The 24,712-nt window shown below is 41.7% G+C and overlaps 1 protein-coding gene across 1 annotated transcript in view; it reads left to right on the plus strand.

The window, feature by feature from the left end:
• Positions 1 to 2,145: 2,145 nt before the first annotated feature.
• Positions 2,146 to 24,712, plus strand: part of ZC3H18 (zinc finger CCCH-type containing 18) — a 54,216-nt gene continuing 31,649 nt past the window's right edge. The window contains 8 exon segments of the mRNA XM_038368254.2: positions 2,146 to 2,348; positions 2,606 to 3,216; positions 8,497 to 8,581; positions 15,961 to 16,109; positions 16,428 to 16,520; positions 16,753 to 16,910; positions 18,907 to 18,939; positions 24,181 to 24,298. Of these exon segments, the coding sequence (XP_038224182.1) occupies positions 2,620 to 3,216; positions 8,497 to 8,581; positions 15,961 to 16,109; positions 16,428 to 16,520; positions 16,753 to 16,910; positions 18,907 to 18,939; positions 24,181 to 24,298 (1,233 nt within the window). The 5' untranslated portion in view covers positions 2,146 to 2,348; positions 2,606 to 2,619.

Consider the following 24,712-nt stretch of genomic DNA (forward strand, 5'->3'; position numbering starts at 1 on the left):
TGGGGGTGACAGTGATCCATGCAGGATGGGGGAGGGGGCGCAGCCACGGCTGCTGGAAGAAGGCACAAAAACAAAAGTGGGAGAAAACTAAGGCTCTCTTGTTTCCGTTTTTAACAACGAGTAAACTGAGAAACCCAAGCTAAGCAACGTGCCCAAGCCAACACAGCAAATCGGTAGCAAGGATTTGAATTCCAGAGTTCCTGGTTTCCTATCCTGGGCTCTAACTACTAACCCATGTTGCCTGTAACACCCCTCCTGACCCATTTCAGAGCTGAGATCCCAAATTCCATAATAATCAGCCAGGGTCTGATGTTTAAAATTCTGAGACTTTGTTGTTGTTGCTTTTTTCAGTCTTAGAATCTATTTAGATTTCATGGCAGTATGCTTGATCACTAGAGACCTAGCATGCCCCTGTCATAGTCTATTGCCTACTCCTAAGGTAAAGGGCAGCCTTTTTTGCTACAATCAGGGTCAAAGAAACTCAGTAGTGAAGAGTGAGTGAGCTAGTTGTGGATCAGGAGAGGAGAAAATACTGCTCAGCTGACTGGTGGTGGTGGTAACTCTTTTTTCACACAGAAGTAGAATTAATGGATACAAAGTGTTTGAAGGAGACATGGGTGGTCTCCTTAGAGAAGTTCCCTTCTGCCTGGTTTAATTTAATAAAATTTGTATATGTAGCATCTTTCATCTGAAGAGTTTAAATGTAATCAGTGAAAGTCTGGCACTTTATGCAGCTCTCAACTGTAGTTGTTCCACAAAGTGAACAAGCTTTCAGGGATCTATAATGGAGAAGAATCAATTGAGTGAAGCATGATACATATCTTGGGGGATGGAATCGGTCTGTGAGAGGAATTTAATAAAACTGATTTCAATCCTGTGATTTTTTTTCTTTCAGCCATAAAGCTACCTTAACAAGCCCAGTACCAGTTCTCTTCTTGACTTCTAACTTCTGCCCTCCCAAACCTACATGATTATAGAACACTTTCACAAAGAAAAGTCAGACTATGTGTGCGCGCGTGCGTGTGTGTGTACATTTTTTATATATATATATATATATATATATATATATATATATATATATATATATATATATATATATAAATTTATATTTTTAAAAATTAATGGTGAATTTAGTACTTTGGAAAAGCGTCAGATTGACAGTGCTGGGAACTGAAGGCCTCTGTTTAATCATGCCATAGGTACAGGGCGGCGAACTACAGTACACACTTCCCCATGCTACACCATTAGTTTGCCTCTCCAGCATTCTGGAGGCGTAACCTCTATACCCTGTTTACACGCATGCCCATTCAGTCCTTGGCTGCTTCTGAGGCTGTCAATTGGTGCCAGTTATTGCGACCTGTCTGGTGATATGTACTTTGTTCTGAGGGTTGAGGTAACTGCATAGAGTACCAAACAGCTATCGGATGGTAACAACTGTCAGGTCAGAGGACTTATACCTCATTACCAGTTCCCTGCGCCATCCAGTCCCCTATAAAGTCAGCTTTCTCCTTTGTGGAACACAAATGCGTTTGATGTATTACTTCTGAAATATCTTCTGCTTTCCTCTTGTCATTACTGTGCTCATCTTTTCTATTATAAGCAGAGACCTAATTTTTAAATGTTCTTATGGACCACACAAAAAAGACACATTAGAGCACATGGACATAAATGAAATAGAAACGTTTATTTAAAGATATTTTAGCTATAGTGTTACTATGTAGAGAGGGGGGGTGTTTAGTCATAGTTTTGCATTCTAAATTTAACTTTATTCAAAATTTCTTTATAATCTAAACCAGTCACACACACACACAATTTTTTGTTTTGTCTTTGCTCTGGCCAGTATATATAGCTGCTTTTACCAAAGTTCGTAACCTGGAACCTAGCTTGTAATCGGAGGAGCTGCACCATCCATTGCTCCCATTTACTTCAGATAGATTTTTTGGAAACTGAGCACTTCTGAAATCAGACCCTGTATGTATAGCGCTCACCCACCTCTTGATGAAATACAGCTACCTCTGGGGTGGAACGCAGCAGCCATTTTACACCAGCAGTGCTGTCTGCCACTTTTAGAAGGAGATGTGAAAAATGACTTATACAGTTGAAATGAGAGAGGAATTACTTTATGTAGACAGAATGTGATTATTTTTGGATCTTTAACCATGTCTGGTTAGGTCTTCTATTTTACATGTCATCCTAAAGGTGCGGCATATCACCATGCTGAAGTTCTAGTGAAGTATTGTCTTCTAGGGAAGAGTACCACACCGTTTCTTGCAGCTTCTGGAATTTTTGGGGGAAGTCGTCTATCCAAGTAGTGATCTGGCCTGACCCTGTGTAGCTTGGAAAAGCAGGTGAAATCCTCATCCAAGATTGTATCTGTGCATGCACAAGGTGTAGCATCCTGTTTAACTAGTCAGTGTGGGACAATACTGAAATAAACAATTTAAGCTCTTTGGATATTTAAACTTCTTTCGTTCTGTGGAGTAAGTTGAGACCATGCATTCAGGCAACACCTCCTCCAGTAGAAAGATACAAGCTGTATTCCTGTATTTTATGAGGACAAGGTTTTTGTTCCACGTACTAAACGTATTGTGTTTGCCCTTAGCAGACTAGCAAGTACTGATGGATGTTTCCGACAGTCCTGAGCAACACCCCTGCTCTCCCGAGGAGGAGGACCAGCAGCTCTCGGACGACGAAATCCTGAAAGAAAGTGGCTCAGATCGGGAACTGGATGGAGAGGGTCATGGCAACATTCTGGAGGAAGAGGGAGAGGAGGATGCAGATGCAGTCAGGGGACTGAGTCAGGGCGAAGAGGAGAACCACTCGGATGAGGAGGATCACTTAAGTGAAACCAAGTCTCAGGACTCTGACAGTAATGAGCAGAGCAGGGAGCTGAAGAGCTCCCCATGTCACAGGGAGGAGGAGGAAGACCGGACAAATGATCTTGGAGACGAAGCATCCTCTGTCACCCGGGAATTGGATGAGCATGAATTGGACTATGATGAGGAAGTTCCTGAGGAGCCAAGTGCAGCTGTTCCAGAGGATGAGGCCGAGAAGGCAGGGGGTGAGGATGACGAGGAGGAGGAGAAGGGAGATGATGCACCTGAAGATGAGAAGAAATCCAACAATAAAAGCGATGATGAAAAGGATGGCCAGGATCCTCTCAAAGAGAAGAAGAAAGAGGAAGATGATGGAGAAATTGATGATGGCGAGATTGATGTAAGTTTGAGTTACCCTTAGACGGGAGGGAATTCAGCAAGCCTGTGTGGGTTGGGGAAATCTGTTGTTCTGCCCTTGGATTCAGAATTAGCTGGCTCTTAAGCTGTCGTGCCCTGAACATCTTTCGTATTTGATGTGAATATATTTAGTAGCTTTTTTTGGGCCTAATTTATGGCCTATAACTACTGTGGGCTCTCAAACTGTCCATCACTGCCCATCCCTCATGCGTTCAGGTTATGCCCCAGCATATATATGAGGTGCACGCTTCTGAAAAGGAAGGTCTGCTGTGTACTTAATTGTGACTTACGTTGCTGTGTACTCTGGAAAACCCTGTTGCACAAACCTCTGTAAAGATCTCAAGTAAACTTGGTCCTGATCAGTGCACAGGGTCTCCAGAGATTTAGCTTTCTACCTTTTCTCACAAAGGACTTTTGGGTAATGCTAGCACCTAGTTAGCCAGCCACATGCTAGGTGCTTACAAGCTATGCCGTCACTTGTACATTGTTAACCTACCAGGCTATAATGGCTCCTGCGGATGGGATGTCTGGCATGTGTGGCAAACCCATGTGCTTAAAATAGATTGTATTGTTTGTATGAAATAGTGCCTTAAAACCCTAGTCATGGATCAGGACCCCATTGTGCTAGGCACTGTACAAACTACATAACAAAAAGAGCTGACAATCGAAGTAAGTTGTTGTCTGACGCTTTGGTGATGCACACTTCCTGTGGTGACTGATCCGAGTTTGTACTCAGAAAAGCAGAGACTGATCCCATTAGGAATTGTGGTCAGTAGTGCTTACTTAGTACTTTTGCCCAGATTGCTGTATAGCTACACTCTTCAGTCACCGTGTGTAATATTAGTGCCATTTTACAGGTGGAGGAGAATGAGTTGGTGGTGAAATGACTTTCTCAGTACCACAGATCAGGGACTGCATCCGATGAAGTGAGCTGTAGCTCACGAAAGCTTATGCTCAAATAAATTTGTTAGTCTCTAAGGTGCCACAAGTACTCCTTTTCTTTTTTGCGAATACAGACTAACACAGCTGCTACTCTGAGATCAGGGACTAGAACCCTTCCTATGGGCTCCCAGTCTTGAGTTTAGACCACATTTCACTCTGACTACAGGGAGTGTAAGACAGCATTTAAAACATAAAAGCCAAGTGGTTAGCATTAATTCCTCTATGTCAGAGACCCAAGTGCAATTTCTTGGCTCTGTTTCTTGTTCCCCCTGCAAGAGGTGCAACTGGGCAGGGAAAGTTTGTCACGGCAGCACCTCTCGATTATCAAGCAAGGAAGCAATGAGTTTGGAAAGGAGTCATTTCTAGTCCTACTCAGCCAAGGAAGATTACCAAATCTGAGAGCTAGGAGGGCAGGGTAGAAAAGTAGGAGGTTCTTCACTGACGATTAAGGGAGAGGACGTTAATTGGAGGAGACGTACAAAATAATCATCTGTCATTTCAGTTTATTTTTCAGTTGGGCTGCAGCTGGCAGTGACATTTTCTGAAAAAGAGGTTCATATCTGAGTGGAAACTGTAGTAGACCAGCGTTAGCTGAAGTTAGCGTAGAACCCAAATTATGCATTGATGTCTGGCTGAACTACCTCTACTGTGGTAAAATGTTCAGGAAACTGGGGTGAATTGACAGAGGATTTAGCTTATTAGGGCTTTTTCAAAGAAACCTCAAGTCCTTTTTTAATCAAGTAGAAGTGTTTCCTAAATCTTGTAGGTAAAATACAGTAACAAAATTGATCTTTCCTGCATTGACCACCTGTTTTCGTGTTTGTTTTGATGAGTTGAATGGCTCAATTCTTAGCCCAAAGGTCTGAACAAAATTGTTCACACCCCAATCAGCAATCCTCTGACAAATATCTTGAATTTTCTTTATTGGTTTAATCGCCATGATGCTTTGGCTAACTCAGTGGTCAGGGTCACAAGTTTCCTCTTATGTTCTGCTCACTGTGGAAGGTGATCTGATAAAATACATTATATGTTTTCAAATGACTCAAACGTTCTGACTCGGTTTCAAAACAGGTTAGACATGGAGTGGGCAAAATACGGCCCACAGGCTAGATCCGGCCCATCGAACATTTCTGTCTGGCCCACCAGGCTCTTTGGCTGCCCCCTCGTGATCTCTGGGTGGCTAAAAGTCCCATGGCGTAGCGGGGCGCTCAGGCCAGCTGTCTGCCTGCTGTGACCTCACACTGCTCCCGGAAGCAGCCAGCTGCTGCTAGCATGTTTTTGCGCACCCCTGGCGGGAGGGGGAAGCAGCTCCATGTGCTGCCCCCACCCCCAGCACCGTCCTCAAAGCTCCCATTGGCCAGAAACTGGCCAATAGGTTCTGCAGGGATGGTGCTTGTGGGTGCAGGGAGCGAACGGAGACCCACTGCTCTCCTCCCCCCAAGGGGTATGCAGGCAGCCTGCCTGAGCCCTGCAGCACCGCCAGCCAGGAGCTGCCTGTTGTAAGCACCTCCCGGCCAGAGCCTACACCTTGCACCCCCTCCTGGACTCCAACCCCCTACCCCAGGTCAGAATCTCCTCCTGCACCCCAATCCCCTGCCCCAGCCTGGAGCCCCCTCCTGCACTAGACCCCTCCCAGAGTCCACACCCCTCACCCTCTCCTGAACCCCAATATGCTGCACCAGCCCTGAGCCCCTTCCTGCACCCAAACTCCCTCCGAGTCTGCACACCTGCTCAATTAATATAGTAGAAATGTGCGGCCCATAATGATTTTCCAAAATTATTGGAGCGGCCCCCCTGCGAAAATTATTGCCCACCCCTGGGTTAGACCTTTCTGTGTTGCCTGAAATCCTTGTGGTGGGAGAACCCAAGCAATTAAATTTAGTGGATCCCTAAAATCATTTCAGAATAACTTTTTTCACATGCATCTTGATACAACACTAAAGCGACTGGAAGTGGCTGGCTCACTACAAAAGCAATTTTCCCTCTATTGGTATTGACACCTCCTCATCAATTATTGGGAGTGGACCACATCCACCCTGACTGAACTGGCCTTCTTAACACTGGTTCTCCACCGTAGGTTACTACCTTCTCTTCATGTGTCAGTATATTTATGCCTGCATCTGTAACTTTCACTCCATTCATCTGAAGAAGTGGATTTTTTACCCACGAAAGCTTATGCCCAAATAAATCTGTTAGTCTTTAAGGTGCCACCAGACTCCTTGTTGTTAATACTAAAGCGTTCCTCCCGATTGCTAGGGATTCCTGGGAACATTGTCCACACTAATATGCAAGATGAATTTGCACTCTGAATGGCTTTCATACATTAGCTTATAATGGAGATCCCAGCTGTCTGATTCTTGATAGACTGCACAGAATTAAATGCTCTTTTGTTCAAGCACCAGGTTTGCAAAGATTTCACACAGTTCTATTGAAAGGAGCTGCGTTAAGCTGGCTATACCATTCACATTATGTTGAATGCAAGACCCATCTTTTTTTTTTTAAATTTGTCTGCAATTTATGCTGTTTGCAGACATTTTTAGCTTGATGGGGAAGAAAAGCTAGCACAAGATTTAAATATGTACACCATTTGCAGGCACTTTTAAAAAGGAGCTCTGGCCCAAGAGAATCTCGGAAGGAATATAGTGAAAGAGATATTAAACAATGGGTACCTGGAAAGCTGGGTTATCTAGAGCCAAGTGGACATTTCTCCTAGTTTCCAGCTATTTCGTTGATAAAAATACATAAAATGCTTTCTTCATATAACTTTTCCATGGATGCAATCACTATAGTTGCTACAGGGATGTCACGATTGCCAATGAGAGGGAAGGTGTCCACAAGACACTCTCTTTATTAAGATGTGTTCCACAGACAGTAGGGAAATACTTGTATCTCTGAGGTAGAGAAGCTGAGAGAGGCAAGATAAGGTTCCAGCACCTTTTTGGATACATCTACACTGCAGCTGGGAGTGTGCTTCCCAGAATGGGTAGACAGACACACACTAGCTCTGCTTGAGCTAGCATGCTACAAATAGCAGTGTAGCCAGGGGTCGCGTGGGCAACAGATTGGGCTTGTTGCTGGAGTATATACCCAGGATGTCCAGATGTGTTTGTGAGCAGGTGGCTAGCCTGAGCCACTGCCCATGCAACTACTGGCTACGCTGCTATTTTTAGCATGCTACCTTGAGGAGAGTCAGCACACGTCCATCTGCCCCAGCTGGGAAGCATGCTTCCAGCTGCATTGTAGACATACCCTTAGTTGGAACAGCTGTCATTCTTGCCCCTAGTGCCTTTGATGTCACTTGTCACATGCATATTTTCTCTCCATTGGACCCCTTTTAAAAAAAACCTCCCTTTGACCTGACAAATCCAAGTGACTAAAAGCTTTTTCCGAAAGGGTTTCCTTTGAGAACAAAAGCAAAGGCCTGCTCTGTGAAGCTACACTTGTTTTATTCCGTGGACATACATTTCTTTTCATAAATCATATTTTGATGTCTAATCTTCCAGGATGACTAATCTTGAAGGCAACTTAGAGAGCTTCTACACGCTCCATCTTCCTAAGGTGCTCCCTGTGCTGCATCATGGCTCTCAGTTTATGCCAAGTTCCATTATAAGCCATGCTGCTTTGTGACTCAACACTGAACTTCTGAGCAGTGTTAAAAAATAAAAGGGTAGGAATGGTGGAGAAGGGAGTGTGATTTAACTGCTGCAACAGAGGACTATGAAAACAACAGACTTAACTTCCTCCCTGAAAGGTTGTTCAAGAGATTCTGTCACTACACATGATAAAGAGGCATATTCAGATAGGTGTTATAACACAGCAATTGTCCTCCAGAACTTAATATGTAGGTTCCCAACATCTGTCTCAGCTCTCCTCACCGGTCACTCTTTCAGGCTGGTCTGTATACAAGAGTCACAGCATTGTAATTAAACATGCATTTTTAAATTGATAAACAAAAGGAGGGACTCAAGATAAATAGTTGATTTCAGTATGTCCACTTGGGTTTGCCCCAGTTTAACTAAAACTATTTTAAAACATGGAAAATGGGTGCATCTTAGAATCTGAAGCCTTGTCTAGGCACTAAGAAGCTCTTGATGCTTGCAGGATTTCCTATCTTCCCTGGAACGCTAGAATTAATACCCTACCTACCCTTTCTTAGGCATGGGAAGGTCCACAGTGCATATCCCACTGTTACTTCCCAGTTGCCCTAGGACACACATTCCCAGTGACTTTGGAGTTGCTGGCTTTGATTTTACTGTGAAAGAGTCTGTGGTTTTCATGATGACTTGACTCTTTTAAGCATGTGTCCTTCTGTGCTTTGCAGGATGATGATCTGGAGGAGGGAGAAGTTAAAGATCCCAGTGATAGGAAAGTGAGGCCGCGTCCTACCTGCCGATTCTTCATGAAAGGTAACAATATACTGCAGCAGAGGGAATGAATTGAGCACTCTGCGGCTTCTCTTGTTCAGTTGTGCAACTATTGTACTACTAGTCACATGAGACATGTTGTCTCAGACATCACTCAGTATCGCCTTTCTTTTCCATGGTGGCCAAGTGCTGATTTTACGCAGGGCCAACATGCAAAATATGTAAAAATTGTTCTGTCTTAAGTGCAGAATTCCTCAAATAAAGGATGACTTACCGCATCTTGAAATAAAATTCTTTTCAGACATCCTCTTAATAATCAAATATTGCTTAAAATGTTTTAAAAATAGTACATCTGTACACATTAGAGATGGAAAATACTCATTTGTTCTTGTCTAATTCATGCCCTGCCGGAGCAGAATTGTTCCCTGCAGTCCAGTATCCAGGTTACTTCTATAAATCTCAAACAATAGGATTCCTCTTCTTCCTTTGAGAGACATTTATTGAAATGTCTTTTATTGAAGACAAGGCTAGAAGTAATGTTGCATTTCACTGTAAATGTTAACTTGGTGTGTTAACTTGGTGTTCCTTTCCTCTGAGCTCCACCAACACAGATCTGTTCTGTGTTGCATTTGATTAATAGTGTCTGCCTTTTCTACCAAGCAGTGCGTTGCGTGTAAATGTCCTGTTCTGAAATGCAGAACATTTTTAGAAACTGTCCATAAAGAGTTCCAAAGAGACCCAGTGTTAAAGGCAGACATAGCATCGGGACTGATTGATTAGGTGAGGAATGGTGGTGTTCCTTTTAGCACAAAACACTGGATTCAGACTGAGTTGGCTACTAGCGTAGTCTAGGAAGAGAGACTTTTCCCTTCAGTATAGAACATCAAAAGTGTGAGCCCTATTAAAGTATGTGATACAATACAATCTGGATTAATGAAATTTTAGGTCTTTATGGTCTTCATGATAACAGATCATAATGGCAGAGTCCTCACTGAAGGTGATGACACTAAATGCTGGTGGAGGGATTACTGTGACAATCTGTATGCCTCATCAGAGCCACGTAAAATACAGGACAGCGCAAAGGAGAGTGTGGAGCGGGAGCCATTAATCCTGCAACAGGAAGTGGTGCATGCTATTATATTTAAAAAAAATTAAAATAAAAAGCCTGGTAAAACACTGGGCGCAGATACTGTATCAGCATAATTGTTAAAAGTGATTGATGATCACATATTGATCTCATGTGGAAAATTTGCAGTGATGTATGGATGATTAGAAACTGACCAGATGACTGGCCGAATGAAATCTTTCTGCCTTTATCAGAGAAAGGAGACATAACAGAGTGTAGTAACAATCATATTATCTACCTGTTATCACACATGGGCGAAATTCTGCTCTGTGTGATCCAGGATTGCATGAAGGAATGATAGAAACAGAAACCACTATAACAAGCCGGTTTCAGAGAGGGATGAGGCACACATGATCAGATCACGAGCATCACATATAAAATGATAGGGTCTAAATTAGGTGGGGTCTAAATTCCCACTCAAGAAAGAGATCTTGGAGTCATTGTGGATAGTTCTCTGAAAACATCCACTCATTGTGCAGTGGCCGTCAAAAAAGCTAACAACGTTGGAAATCATTAAGAAAGGGATAGATAATAAAACAGAAAATATCATATTGCCTTTAATATAAATCCATGGTACGCCCATATCTTGAATACTGCGTGCAGATGTGGTTGCCCCATCTCAAAAAAGTTATACTGTATTGGAATGGGAAAAGGTTCGGAAAAGGACAACAAAAAGGAGCAGCTTCCTTATGAGGAGAGATTAATCAGACTGGGACTTTTCAGCTTGGAAAAGCGACCACTAAGGATACAATCAAAGTCTATAAAATCATGCCTGGTGTGGAGAAAATAAATAAGGGAGTGTTACTCCTTCTCATAACGCAAGAACTAGGGGTCACTAAATGAAATGAATAGGCAGCAGGTGTAAAACAAAAGGAAATAATTTTTCATAAACGCACAGTCTGTGGAACTCTTTGCCAGAGGACGTTGTGAAGACCAAAATATAACAGGATTCAAAAAGAACTAATAAGTTCCTGGAGGATAGGTCCATCAATGGCTATTAGCCAGGATGGGCAGGGATGGTGTCCCTAGCCTCTTTTTGCCAGAAGCTGGGAATGGGTGACAGGGCATGGATCACTTGATGATTACCTGTTCTGTTCATTCCCTCTTGGGCACTAGGCTTTGGCCACTGTCGGAAGACAGGATACTGGGCTAGATGGACTTTTGGTTTGACCCAGTATTGTCGTTCTTATGTTCTTATCCATTATATCATTGAAAAATGCAAGGAGTTTAATCACCTATTCATCATGTGTTTCATTGACTACTCAAAAGCGTTGATACCTTCTGATGTGACAGTCTTTGGAGGATACTGCCAGACCTGGGGATTCCAAAACATCTCAATGAACTCCTCGCAAGTCTTCACTGTCAATAACAGATCACAGTGCAAACAGCAGCAGGTGATAGCAACTGCTTTTCCACTGGGTGAGACGAGGGCATATTCTGTCCTCAAGCTTTTTCAACATGTATGCAGAATTAGTTACAAGACAAGCTCTAGAAGGTTTTGACAAAGTGGAAGGAGCTGGGATTTCGTTAACAGACACCTTTTAACCAGCCTGATGACACAGTGCTCTTTGCTACAACCACTGAGGGAAGGCAACATATGTTGGAGTCTGTTTGACTATCCCTGAATGAGGTGAAAATGAAATGCATGCACATTGACATGATTAACAGAAACAGAATACTCAGACAGTACGATTATGCCAGGTTGTAGAGGCCATAGAGTAATTATCTGGGCTTATGCATGCCAATCAAGGAGGCTTTTCCAAAGAAATCAGAAGATGTCTAAGAATGGCTCATCAGCAATGGCCTCCCTTACAAAAGTTTGGAAACACTGTGGTATCTCAACATGTACAAAGGTTCGATTGGTGAACAGCTTATTTTTTCCATAGTGACTTATGGATGTGAATTGTGGGAAAGTAATTCTGCGGACAAGAAGAAAATTCAAGCCTTTGAGATGTGGTGCTGGCAAAAACTCATGCATATCTCCTGGATGGGGGAAAAAAGACACATGCTTATGTTAGAAATATTATTGGAGACCAGCAGACCCTGCTGTCAGAAATCAATAGGCACAAACTTATGCATATTGGTCCCATCAGGTGCAGAGATGGAAGTAACCTCAGAAGTGGCAGATTATCATAGTAGAGGACGACCAGCGAGTAGATGGATAAATGATTTGTGGCAGATCAGAGTTCAACCGCTGAGTGTTCAAAGCTAGCTATAGATCGAAGACATCTAGAAATTTGCTACAATGTCACCAATATTCAGATGTGAATAAATGGATTTTACTTACTTAGGTCTTTGTGGACTGGGATTAAAGAGGAGTGCTGTTGAGTGAAAAATCGTATTTTACTCAACAAATTTTCTCGCCTTTGATCCACACAACACCTAATTAGTAAAACAAAGGTTTAAAAAATAACTTGTTTGTGTTTTCTGTTTGCTTTTTGCATTTTCTCCATCTTGACCATTGGAAATAAACTAACTAGTTTCACTTTCAAGGTCTCGTATGCTAGCACATTGTTGCAAAGACTGTGGAGAATGTTTTAAAAAAAAAAACTGTTTCTATGGTATTTCTTCAAAAGATGTGGAGACTTGGTTTTGTAAAGCCTTGTTTTTAACCAAATTTAATATGGACCATATTAGACTGAGTTCCTTCAACTTCCCCTTAAAGTTGTGTTCACCCAAATGCTTTTGTTTTAATAGAAATGATAAATGAAATAAACTAACTAAAATAAAGCTAGAAAGGGGGGAGTGGGAAGACTTGCTTTCACTGCTGTGTTGTATGACGACTACACAGGGATTTGTTTGGCATTTTTCCAAGAGCTGAGCATTAAGTGCTACTCGCCTGTTTTATTGAGTGGCTTCCTGTGTCTAATTATTTGTTTCCTGTCATGAGTTTGGTAGTGATATCGCTGGAAGGGGTGTCTTCCTCTGTTTGAACCAGGTGAGTTTTCCCTGGGTGGGGTTGTTTATTCCTTCATTCTTAGTGTTGTTCAATCATATTACATCCCAATGCGTCACAGAATTATTATGATCACCAGTCCCTTATCTCAGTGTGTGAAAATTCAGATTGAATCATGTCAAGCTCTTTTGCCAAAGATATGATCCTTTGGTTTCAGCTTTGTTTGGGTGACCTTGATTTCATCTCTGTCTTCCCTGGTACAGGAGATCTATAGGAATACTGCCATCCAGGAGCCAAGCTAAAAGCATCATTGTGGGACCTCCGATGCTCAAATTCTAGTCTCTGCTCTTTCTGAGGAATAATTGCTAATGTCATGTCATGTGGCCACATCAATCCATTTTGATAAATATAACTGATTCTGTGAAATAATGTGTGTTTATAACCCATCCTAGTGGAACACCTAATTTGTAGCCATTCTACCACATGCACAAGGGCCTCTTACTTGCCAGAAGTAACTCTTGCACTTGACATATTTCAATAAGAAATAAAAAATTGTCTATGTAGATTCTTATTAATAGCCCCAGCATTCAACTTTCAAACCCTTTACACCTTTACTGGAAATTAGGGCTGTCAATTAATCTCAGTTAACTCACACAATTAATTCAAAAAAAATTAATCGCGATTAAAAAATTAATTGTGATTAAAAAAATTAATCGCGATTAATGGCAGTTTCAATCGCACTATTAAACAATCAAATACCAATTGAAATGTATTAAATATTTTGGATGTTTTTCTACATTTTCATACATATTGTATTTTGTGTTGTAATTGAAATCAAAGTGTGTATTATTTTTGATTACAAATATTTGCACTGTAAAAATCAGAGATAGTATTTTTCAATTCACCTCACACAAGTACTGTAGTGCAATCTTTGTCGTGAAAGTGTTACTTACAAATATAGATTTTTTTTTTGTTACATAACTGCACTCAAAAACAAAACCATGTAAAACTTCAGTGTCTACAAGTCCACTCAGTCCTACTTCTTGTTCAGCCTGTCACTAAGACAAACAAGTTTGTTTACATTTACAGGAGATAATGCTGCCTGCTTCTTGTTTACAATGTCCTCTGAAAGTGAGAGCAGATGTTCACATGGCACTTTTGTAGCAGGCATCGCACGGTATTTACATGCCAGATATGCTAAACATTCATATGCTGATGATGCTTGTTTAAAAAAAAAAAAAAAAAAGTGTAATTAAATTTGTGACTGAACTGCTCAGGGGGGAGAACTGTATGTTCCCTGCTCTGTTTTACCTGCATTCTGCCATATATTTCATGTTATAGCAGTCTCAGATGATGACCCAGCACATGTTGTTCGTTTTAAGAACACTTTTTCACTGCAGATTTGACAAAACGCAAAGAAGGTACCAATGTGAGATTTCTAAAGATAGCTACTCGACCCAAGGTTTAAGAATCTGAAGTGCTTTCCAAAATCTAAGATGGACGAGGTAGGGAGCATGCTTTCAGACGTCTTAAAAGAACAACGCTCCAATGCGGAAACTACAGAACCTGAACCACCAAAAAGGAAAATTAACCTTCTGTTGGTGGCATCTAACTCAGATAATGAAAATGAACGTGCGTCAGTCCGTTCTACTTTGGATTGTTATCAAGCAGAACCCGTCATCAGCATGGACGCATGTCCGCTGGAGTGGTGGCTGAAGCATGAAGGGACGTGTGAATCTTCAGCACGTCTGGCACATAAATATCTTGCGACACCAGCTACAACAGTGCCATGAGAGAGCCTGTTCTCACTTTCAGGTGACGTAAACAAGAAGCATTATCTCCTGCAAATGTAAATAAACTTGTTTCTCTAAGCAGTTGGCTGAACAAGAAGTAGGACTGAATGGATTTGCAGGCTCTAAAATTTTACATGGTTTTATTTTTGAATGCCATTTCTCTTGTACATAGTTCTACATTTGTAAGTTCAATTTTCATGATAAAGGGATTGCACTACAGTACTTGTATTAGGTTTATTGAAAAATACTATTTCGTTTTTTTTTTTACAGTGCAAATACTTGTAATCAAAAATAAATATAAAGTGAGCACTGTGCACTTTGTATTTTGTGTTGTAATTGAAATCAATATATTTGAAAATGTAGAAAACATCTAAAATATTTAAATAAATGGTATTCTATTGTTTAACAGTGCGATTAATCACAATTAATTTTTTTAATCGCTTGACAGCCCTACTGGAAATATTCAAATATATTATCCTCTCTTAATGAGTGAAGTCAGTTTTATAAAGTTCCTGAAGGGGGCACAGTAACCCTCTTAGAAAACATGAAAGTACCAAATGACTCGGGTTAACTTACTCAGTGTTATCTTTGATCACATATAAAAGCTCACAGTTAACTTAGTGTCCTGGCAATGGACAGCCTTGGAGACTGAATTCCCCGTTAGCACAGAATTGATACAACACAGACAGTGTCAAAGTAATTTTCCTCCGTATGTTGTCCTGCCAATGTGTCTCCACCTTGACTTGGAGGGACCACCTTTAGGAGTGAGAATGTGGTTAAATTTCTGTGTTCTGTTAACTTTTCATCGCTGATGCTGAGGCTGCCAATCAAGGTTGCAGTATAGCAATGGTTGTGTGACACAGACACCTATCAGGCTCTCTACTGAAGGTCCATCAAATGATTTCATGTGAGCAGCTAAAAGGAAAAGAAAGTTCTGTTACCTACTAACCTGAGCTAAATTCAGACCAGGAACTAGCCCATATCCATATCCCATTACAAACGCCTGAGTTCCCCATGGGTACGATAACTTCACCTAATCCACTGAAGCATCATAAGTGGCCTTTCAGAGGAGCCGATGTTGTACTTTGTCTCTGGCCCCCTGAGAATGTTTCTCCTGCTCCTGTGCAGAATCAGCTATTAGAGGAGCTTGGGTTATATTTTTCCTCCCCGTCACCAGACTGTGTATTTAACTCAGACTGATGCCTTTAAACTTCTTGCTGGGTTATTTAGTTTTGAGCTATAAAAGTTCCTAACTATGCTCTACGCACTTTTTACTTATAAAAGTGCACACACAACTCTCTGGATCACTACCCACATAAATAGCCCTCCCACCCTACCAGAGTAAGTGTCTTGGGTTTTTGCTCACACATGATCCCAACTGAATTCATCTCTCAGGGAAAGCCCAGGCAAAAAGGCTTTGCGGGGTGCCCTGAAAGTAAGTGACCATGGACCAATGTGGGGAGCAGAAAGGTCATGTCTCTGAAAATCAGAGATGTTCTCTCCTGGAAGACTTCAGATAGTTCTGGAGCTGAACAAGATACCAGAGCTTCCAGGTATTTGACTATTCTGTACAGCATTTTAATGAGATTTCTGTGCTTTTTCACAGGTCACTGTACTTGGGGAATGAACTGTAGGTTTATCCATCCTGGTGTGAACGACAAAGGGAACTACTCCTTGATCTCCAAACCAGACCCTTTCTCACCCAACGGCGCTCCTCCCATTGGCCCTCACCCACTGATGCCAGCAAACCCTTGGGTATGAACACTCTGGTTTGCATTTGCGGCTTCTGCATTTTTCACTTGTTTAGATCTGCAGATACATTGCAGGCGTTTGAAGGATTTGTTTTATTTGGGCTGTTAACTTAGCAAAATCAAATGTTCTTCTGGGATGCATAATTCTTAAGAAGGCCCTTTTTACAATCTCTAGTAAATGGTAATAACTTTTCAAGTGTGCCCTACCACTTGTGCCCTACTGATTTTTCGCCTGGATGTTCGCTAACATTCACAAAGCACAATTTTCCAATTCTAATATCAGCCTGTGTCTTTTTCCCTTTCCTTCTTATTTTTTTAACAGGGTGCGCCTGTAGTTGATGAAATTTTGCCCCCACCCCCTCCAGACCCTCCAACAGAAAGTGCCTGGGAGAGAGGACTCCGGCATGCTAAAGAGGTAAAGCTTTGATTCATCTTTGTGAGCTAACAGGATAATGAAATATTACATGTTTTGTTTCAATTAGATATCCAAACCCTAACTGTTTGTGAGAATTGAACAGAAGAGGGACAGGTTAATTAGGAAGCAGATCCCTCACTAGTGCTTATGTGCCATTAGTAAGCTGAACTTTGCCCTCCATGCCTCAAAATTGTTGCTTCCTTAAAAAGCTTTTTATTGTGCCTTGTGACAGGTATTAAAAAAGGCAACAATGAGAAAAGAACAAGAGCCTGATTTTGAGGAGAAGCGGTTTACGGTGACTATTGGAGAAGACGAACGTGAATTCGACAAAGAAAATGAATTTTTCCGGGACTGGAATTATCGCATCACTAGAGATGTCCGAGATCCAGCGTAAGATGTGGCTTTGTGCTTGCATCCTTGCTTTTTGGAGTGGATGAGTGGGAAGTAATCCCTGAATGTCTGTTTGCAGTTAACCTTTCACTCCAATTGTGTAGAAATACACAGCCCTCTGAAGATTAGCCACATGTATGTAACAAAATCAGAAACACGCCAGCAAAAACCATAGGCCCTACTGTTACTTGGCACGCCTCAGCTTGGTCCTAGTTCAAAACCAGTTTTCCTTCTATGCTTTGTTAACTTTATTCCTTCAGAGTACTTTGCTCTTGTTTCTCCAGAGCCTGATAAGCTAATTTGATTGTCTAGTTGCATGTTGCATTTGTCATGTTAGTTTGGACTAGTGATTTGTGTTCCTTTTGGTATTTACACAACTCAAACATACATTAAAAAGTGAATATCGTGTGTCTGTACGCACCGATACCCTGCATCACCAGAGCAGCAGTGACACCATCTTGACTGGGTTAATGCTTACTATAAGTCTAAGGGCAGCAATCATGGTTAGCGTGGCACTAGATCAGCCTCTAACATCTTAGCCAGCCCTTGATTAATCATTTGATAGGTCACCAACCAGAAGACTTAACCCACATGCAGTCAGGACTTGCAGAGTGGGAAGATTTTGGGAATGGGAAATGTCTGAAACATCAAACCTGCAGGATTTTTGTGAGGTAAAACTAAATGGGAGTGATGGAAACATCAGTCAGCACCCTGCTTTGGGGACTGGAAGCAGTTCGTGGCTCTCCAGTCTGGCTGGCTGGCTGGCTGTAGACTCCAGCTGGCAATATGACACCAGTCACCTTTAGGAGTTGTTTTTCTGGGTTTTTTTTTAAGTCATATGGACTAGAAAATAATTTAAAAACATTAAGGCATAAGTTCTGCAGGAACTAAAGGGTAAGCCTGTGTGTGTGTGTGTATGTACGTACACACATACACACACACTATCTACTCACCGTACAAGAATGCATTTGCCAAGCCTTGGTTGCAGCTAGTTTGACTGTGGAGGAAATGAAAACATAAGAGGGGCAAATGAAACTGGTTGGTTGTTAGGTGCAGATTTGCCCTGGAATTAAACATAATTCCTTTTCCACATTTTCACCAGGAGAGGGACCATGCACCCAATTCTGCAGGAGGTTGCAGAACAGTAACTCCCTATATACAGTAAAAGCTAACATCAGTCATTCTGTAACCTGCTTTTATTTGATTCTCATCTTAGCATATCTGCAACATTCTTCAAGTGGCATGTGACCAGGATTCATCACCAAATTTGGTCCGCTGGTTGGATCATTAGGTTCCCCGGCCCAGGACGGGTACTGACAGGGCGCACACCATGAACACTGATCCATGCCCCTCTATTTGATTCTGAAAAACTTTCACATGTAACCAGTACATGTTGCCCCTAATATTATTAACAGGTTAACTACAATGCCGGTATTACAGATTCTTAAATATCTACGTAGTCAAAGCCTGGATCGATAATTTCAGCCTGGGTTTTAACATTGTGTAAAACCTGTCCTCTTAAACCTACAAATATTCAGGTTATTATTTTACAGTATTGAAGTAGTACTCAGCAGAGACCCCATCAAGAACAGTGCCCCATTTTGCTAGGCACTTGTACTCTCCTTAAATACAGTTAGTTTAACCTTTTACTTGTGTGCAGCAGAGTTGAACAGAATTCATAAAATTATAATGAATTGAGTGCTGAAAAAGTGATCATCCAATTCATTCAGGAAATTCAAGAGGAACAGTTCTGTCTAACCCTATTGATATAGGACATAACTTTTTCTCCTTAGTAGTCTTTGTATGTTGAGCCATTAAATTTAACTTGGAAAATGTCAGCAATTTTTAAGCCCTTAATCATTGCAAGAGTGAAGTAACATCGCAGCAAATCCTAACTATTGAATATTTGGATCATCATGTTGATAGCTTGATTGTTTTGTGACATACAAAGATGGCTAAATAGTTCATGAATTTTTTTTCTTTTGAAAAATTATAGGGAGGCGGACGTCAAAGAAAACGTTAACTATGGGTAAGTGGTGGTTTTCTGATTTCAATACTGTACCAACATTTTCTGTAAGAAAATGAAAATGTTCCCTTAATTTTCTTGTTTCACTTTTTCAAATTTCCTAGGCTACAGACAATTGTCACAAGGTTGGCTGCAGCTGATCAATTTTGTGTATATTTCATTTTTGGATACTGCCACCTGTTGGCAGCAGATTATAAAATTTGAAGTTATGTCCTTAATTTTATAAATACACCTAGAAGGCAAAACAATGGTGTATGTTTCTATAAATACAACTTTACATAAATACCTTACAGGGAAGGGAATGGAGAACAATCGGGTGGGGCTGGGTTAAAAAGTCAATTTCTCCATTTAAAATTCCGTTCCTGAACACCATAAGTCACTGAACCTGTTCTCAGCTAGCGGTGCAAGAATCTAGAACTGAATTCAGTACCTGGTACCTGTAATTTGGAGCTGTATTATAAGTCATCAGCATCTTCAGGCAGAAAAGTGAAAATCTTAGGCTATGTAAAAGTGTTGAAATAAATACATATAATAACTTGGCTTCCAGGATAGCACTCAGATCTCACTCTGCCCTAGCTTTTTGGCCACTTAGATTCTACGGAGGGGTAGTGGTGGTACTGTTATCTTTCCTATCTTTCAGGATGGGCTATTGAACTGAGTATGGGGTTGGAAGATGAGCTCTTGATTTCTAATCTTGGCTTTGCCACTGACTCCTGTGGCCTTGGAAGTTACTTGAACCCTTACGCCTGGGGGGAATTCGGCACTAAAAATTTAAAATTTGATGTATAACATGTTAAAATTCTGCGTATTTTATTTGCCAAAATAACGCAATATTATCACGTCAGTTTCAATTATTTTTATGATTTATTGCAAAATACCTGTCAGCATGTATGTCTGTAACAGCAAAAAAGATTTAAGAAATATTTTTTGACAAACAGATTCCTTACTATACATATTATAACAGAACTTTTAGAAGTAATTCATTTAAAGTACAATACAGAACTGTGCAAAGTCTGGGGGGATTCGGGGTAATGGAGGAGCTGAGGGAGAGGGAAGTAATTGCTGGGCAGGAGTCTGGGAGTGAACCTGGAGGGTTTTTGGGTGTGGCTGGAAGAAAGGGGGACGGGGAGGAGGAATTGCTAGGGAGTTGGGGAGCCTCCCCTTGGCCTCTCCCATTCAGTCAGGCACATCTGTCCAGTCCCCATGCACTCCCACTCAGCCACTCCTTTCCCTCCTTTTACTATGTGACTGTGCACCCCCACTCCTGTTCAGTCCCTGGCTCAATTCTGTCACCCCACTAGCTCCTGTCCCATTCTGTCTCCCCCACTCCCTTCTGAACTCCAGTCTATATGACCCCCAGCAGCCCTGTGTGCCCTGCGCTTGTCTGTCTCTTCTCCCCCCGCTGTGCCTCCTCATCTGGCCTTGCAGGCAGGGTGCCATGAGGAAAGCAGGTTTCAGAGTAGCAGCCCTGTTAGTCTGTATTCGCAAAAAGAAAAGGAGTACCCGTGGCACCTTAGAGACTAACAAATTTATTAGAGCATAAGCTTTCGTGAGCTATAGCTCACTTCATCGGATGCATTTGGTGGAAAAAGCAGAGGAGAGATTTAAATACACACACACACACACACACACACACACACACACACACACACACACACACACACACACACACACACACACACACACACACACACACACACACACACACACACAGAACATGAAACAATGGGTTTATCATACACACTGTAAGGAGAGTGATCACTTAAGATAAGCCATCACCAGCAGCAGGGGGGGGGAAAAGGAGGAAAACCTTTCATGGTGACAAGCAAGGTAGGCTAATTCCAGCAATTAACAAGAATATCAGAGGAACAGTGGGGGGTGGGGTGGGAGGGAGAAATAGAAAAGGAGTACTTGTGGCACCTTAGAGACTAACAAATTTATTAGAGCATAAGCTTTCGTGAGCTACAGCTCACTTCATCGGATGCATTTGGTGGAAAAAACGGAGAGATTTATATACACACACACAGAGAACATGAAACAATGGGTTTATCATACACACTGTAAGGAGAGTGATCACTTATCTTAAGATAAGTGATCACTCTCCTTACAGTGTGTATGATAAACCCATTGTTTCATGTTCTGTGTGTGTGTGTGTGTGTGTGTATTTAAATCTCTCCTCTGCTTTTTCCACCAAATGCATCCGATGAAGTGAGCTATAGCTCACGAAAGCTTATGCTCTAATAAATTTGTTAGTCTCTAAGGTGCCACAAGTACTCCTTTTCTTTTTGCGAATACAGACTAACACAGCTGCTACTCTGAAACCTGTCATGGGGAAATAGTTTTACTTTGTGTAATGACTCATCCATTCCCAGTCTCTATTCAAGCCTAAATTAATTGTATCCAGTTTGCAAATTAATTCCAATTCAGCAGTCTCTCGTTGGAGTCTGTTTTTGAAGCTTTTTTGTTGAAGTATAGCCATTCTTAGGTCTGTGATCGAGTGACCAGAGAGATTGAAGTGTTCTCCAACTGGTTTTTGAATGTTATAATTCTTGACGTCTGATTTGTGCCCATTCATTCTTTTACGTAGAGACTGTCCAGTTTGGCCAATGTACATGGCAGAGGGGCATTGCTGGCACATGATGGCATATATCACATTGGTAGATGCGCAGGTGAACGAGCCTCTGATAGTGTGGCTGATGTGATTAGGCCCTATGATGGTATCCCCTCATATCCTCATATCACTGCGATGGGTACCCGCGTGGCCCCACAGTATGCCAACATTTTTATGGCTGACTTAGAACAACGCTTCCTCAGCTCTCGTCCCCTAATGCCCCTTCTCTACTTGCGCTACATTGATGACATCTTCATCATCTGGACCCATGGAAAAGAAGCTCTTGAGGAATTCCACCATGATTTCAACAATTTCCATCCCACCATCAACCTCAGCCTGGACCAGTCCACACGAGATCCACTTCCTGGACACTATGGTGCTAATAAGCGATGGTCACATAAACACCACCCTATATCGGAAACCTACTGACCGCTATTCCTACCTACATGCCTCTAGCTTTCATCCAGATCATACCACTCGATCCATTGTCTACAGCCAAGCGCTACGATATAACCGCATTTGCTCCAACCCCTCAGACAGAGACAAACACCTACAAGATCTCTATCATGCATTCCTACAACTACAATACCCACCTGCTGAAGTGAAGAAACAGATTGACAGAGCCAGAAGAGTACCCAGAAGTCACCTACTACAGGACAGGCCCAACAAAGAAAACAACAGAACGCCACTAGCCATCACCTTCAGCCCCCAACTAAAACCTCTTCAACACATCATCAAGGATCTACAACCTATCCTGAAGGACGACCCATCACTCTCACAGATCTTGGGAGACAGACCAGTCCTTGCTTACAGACAACCCCCCAATCTGAAGCAAATACTCACCAGCAACCACACACCACACAACGGAACCACTAACCCAGGAACCTATCCTTGCAACAAAGCCCGTTGCCAACTCTGTCCACATATCTATTCAGGGGATACCATCATAGGGCCTAATCACATCAGCCACACTATCAGAGGCTCGTTCACCTGCGCATCTACCAATGTGATATATGCCATCATGTGCCAGCAATGCCCCTCTGCCATGTACATTGGCCAAACTGGACAGTCTCTACGTAAAAGAATGAATGGACACAAATCAGACGTCAAGAATTATAACATTCAAAAACCAGTTGGAGAACACTTCAATCTCTCTGGTCACTCGATCACAGACCTAAGAGTGGCTATACTTCAACAAAAAAGCTTCAAAAACAGACTCCAAGGAGAGACTGCTGAATTGGAATTAATTTGCAAACTGGATACAATTAACTTAGGCTTGAATAGAGACTGGGAATGGATGAGTCATTACACAAAGTAAAACTATTTCCCCATGGTATTTCTCCCTCCCACCCCACCCCCCCCACTGTTCCTCTGATATTCTTGTTAACTGCTGGAATTAGCCTACCTTGCTTGTCACCATGAAAGGTTTTCCTCCTTTTCCCCCCCTGCTGCTGGTGATGGCTTATCTTAAGTGATCACTCTCCTTACAGTGTGTATGATAAACCCATTGTTTCATGTTCTCTGTGTGTGTGTGTGTGTGTGTGTGTGTGTGTGTGTGTATTTAAATCTCTCCTCTGCTTTTTCCACCAAATGCATCCGATGAAGTGAGCTGTAGGTCACGAAAGCTTATGCTCTAATAAATTTGTTAGTCTCTAAGGTGCCACGGGTACTCCTTTTCTTTATGAGGAAAGCAGCCTCTCCTCCTCTCTTTCCGTGGCTGGCTGCTCTGGCCCTGAGTCAGATGTCCTTTCTTCTGGTGCCACAGCAGCCCCTGGTGTATGAAAGGTGTAATTGCAGCACCTCCCTAGCAGAATGTGTTTTCTGAAAAGAAAAAAGAAAATTTGTAGGGGACCATAAATTCTGCGCATGCACAGTGGCACAGAATTCCCCCTGAAGTAAACTCTGTACCCATTTTCTCATCTGTAAAATAAGCATAATACTTGCTACCTGCCATTTGATTTGCAAGGATTAGTTATTATTGGGTACATGCCATAAATATACCAGCTAGTATTAGTAAAGCTGTTCTAACTGAGGAAGCTTTCCATACTAGAAGACTGATGGCTTTTAGACTCTTTGCTCCATAAGAAAAATGTCTGCGTGTGGCATATATTTCTCTCATAAGAATGCTCTGCCAACATGCTTGTTCCTGGTACGCTCACAAGTGTCATATACACATCACATCTGCGGACACAGCAGTAGGAGACTCCAGGGTCTGTTCTACTTTCCATGTCCCTGGGTAACCTCCCTTGATGGGAGCTGCACATGTGCACTGAGGAGAAAATATGCTAAACTCTAAATGGGGTGGGGTGGGAAGTGTGCTCTTGTTACACCAACATAAATATACGAAATAACCTTTGTAGAAATCAAATGAAGTTACTCTAGATTCACCCCAGTTGAACTGAGAGCAGAATTTGACCTGTAGAGTTATGTATGTTTATGAGAACATGCTTTTCTAAGTTTTGTTTTACTGTAATATTTAGAAGCTTTCTGAACCTCTTCCCAGATACATACAAGTTAATCTCTGAATATTTTTCCCTGTTAATATGCTTAGCGTTTTCATTTATAAATGCAATGATTTTCCTAATGTGCAGATGATATTTACCTATTTAATCTTCTCTCCTTTCTCAATGAAGGCTTGACTCCTATTCAGATCCCTATTATGATTATGAAATAGAACGGTTCTGGCGTGGTGGTCAATATGAGAACTTTCGGGTACAATACACAGACCCAGACCCATATCGTAACTACAGAGTAAGTAAGGTAACACGCACCCTTTCCTAAGCTTTGCATTCTCTCTTCCTCCAGGTACTTCAGATACGTTTGTTTTAAATTACAATATAGAAAGTATATTGGCATTAGATTTTTTTTTTTTCCTCTTTTGGCAGACAAGGCTTTTCCTTAATCTCTAAAACGATTCAATCATTTATTTATTTATTTAAGTTCTGGCAATGTGCAGAGCACTGTACAAGACAAATATACTGACCCTGTCCTGCCAGGTTCACACTCTGTCTTTTAGATAAGGCAGAACTCAGTGGCACAACCCCCATCTGAAGGTATTAGTTCGGTATCCTTTGTCACTTACATCTGGGGGTGGAGAAGACATTTGACAGATGGGAGTAGTATTTGGGGGCCTTGCAAAGAAGTGAGTCTAAAAGGGGATTTGAA

This window comes from Dermochelys coriacea, chromosome 12 (genome assembly GCF_009764565.3).
Source record: "Dermochelys coriacea isolate rDerCor1 chromosome 12, rDerCor1.pri.v4, whole genome shotgun sequence".
Lineage (NCBI taxonomy): Eukaryota > Metazoa > Chordata > Testudines > Dermochelyidae > Dermochelys > Dermochelys coriacea.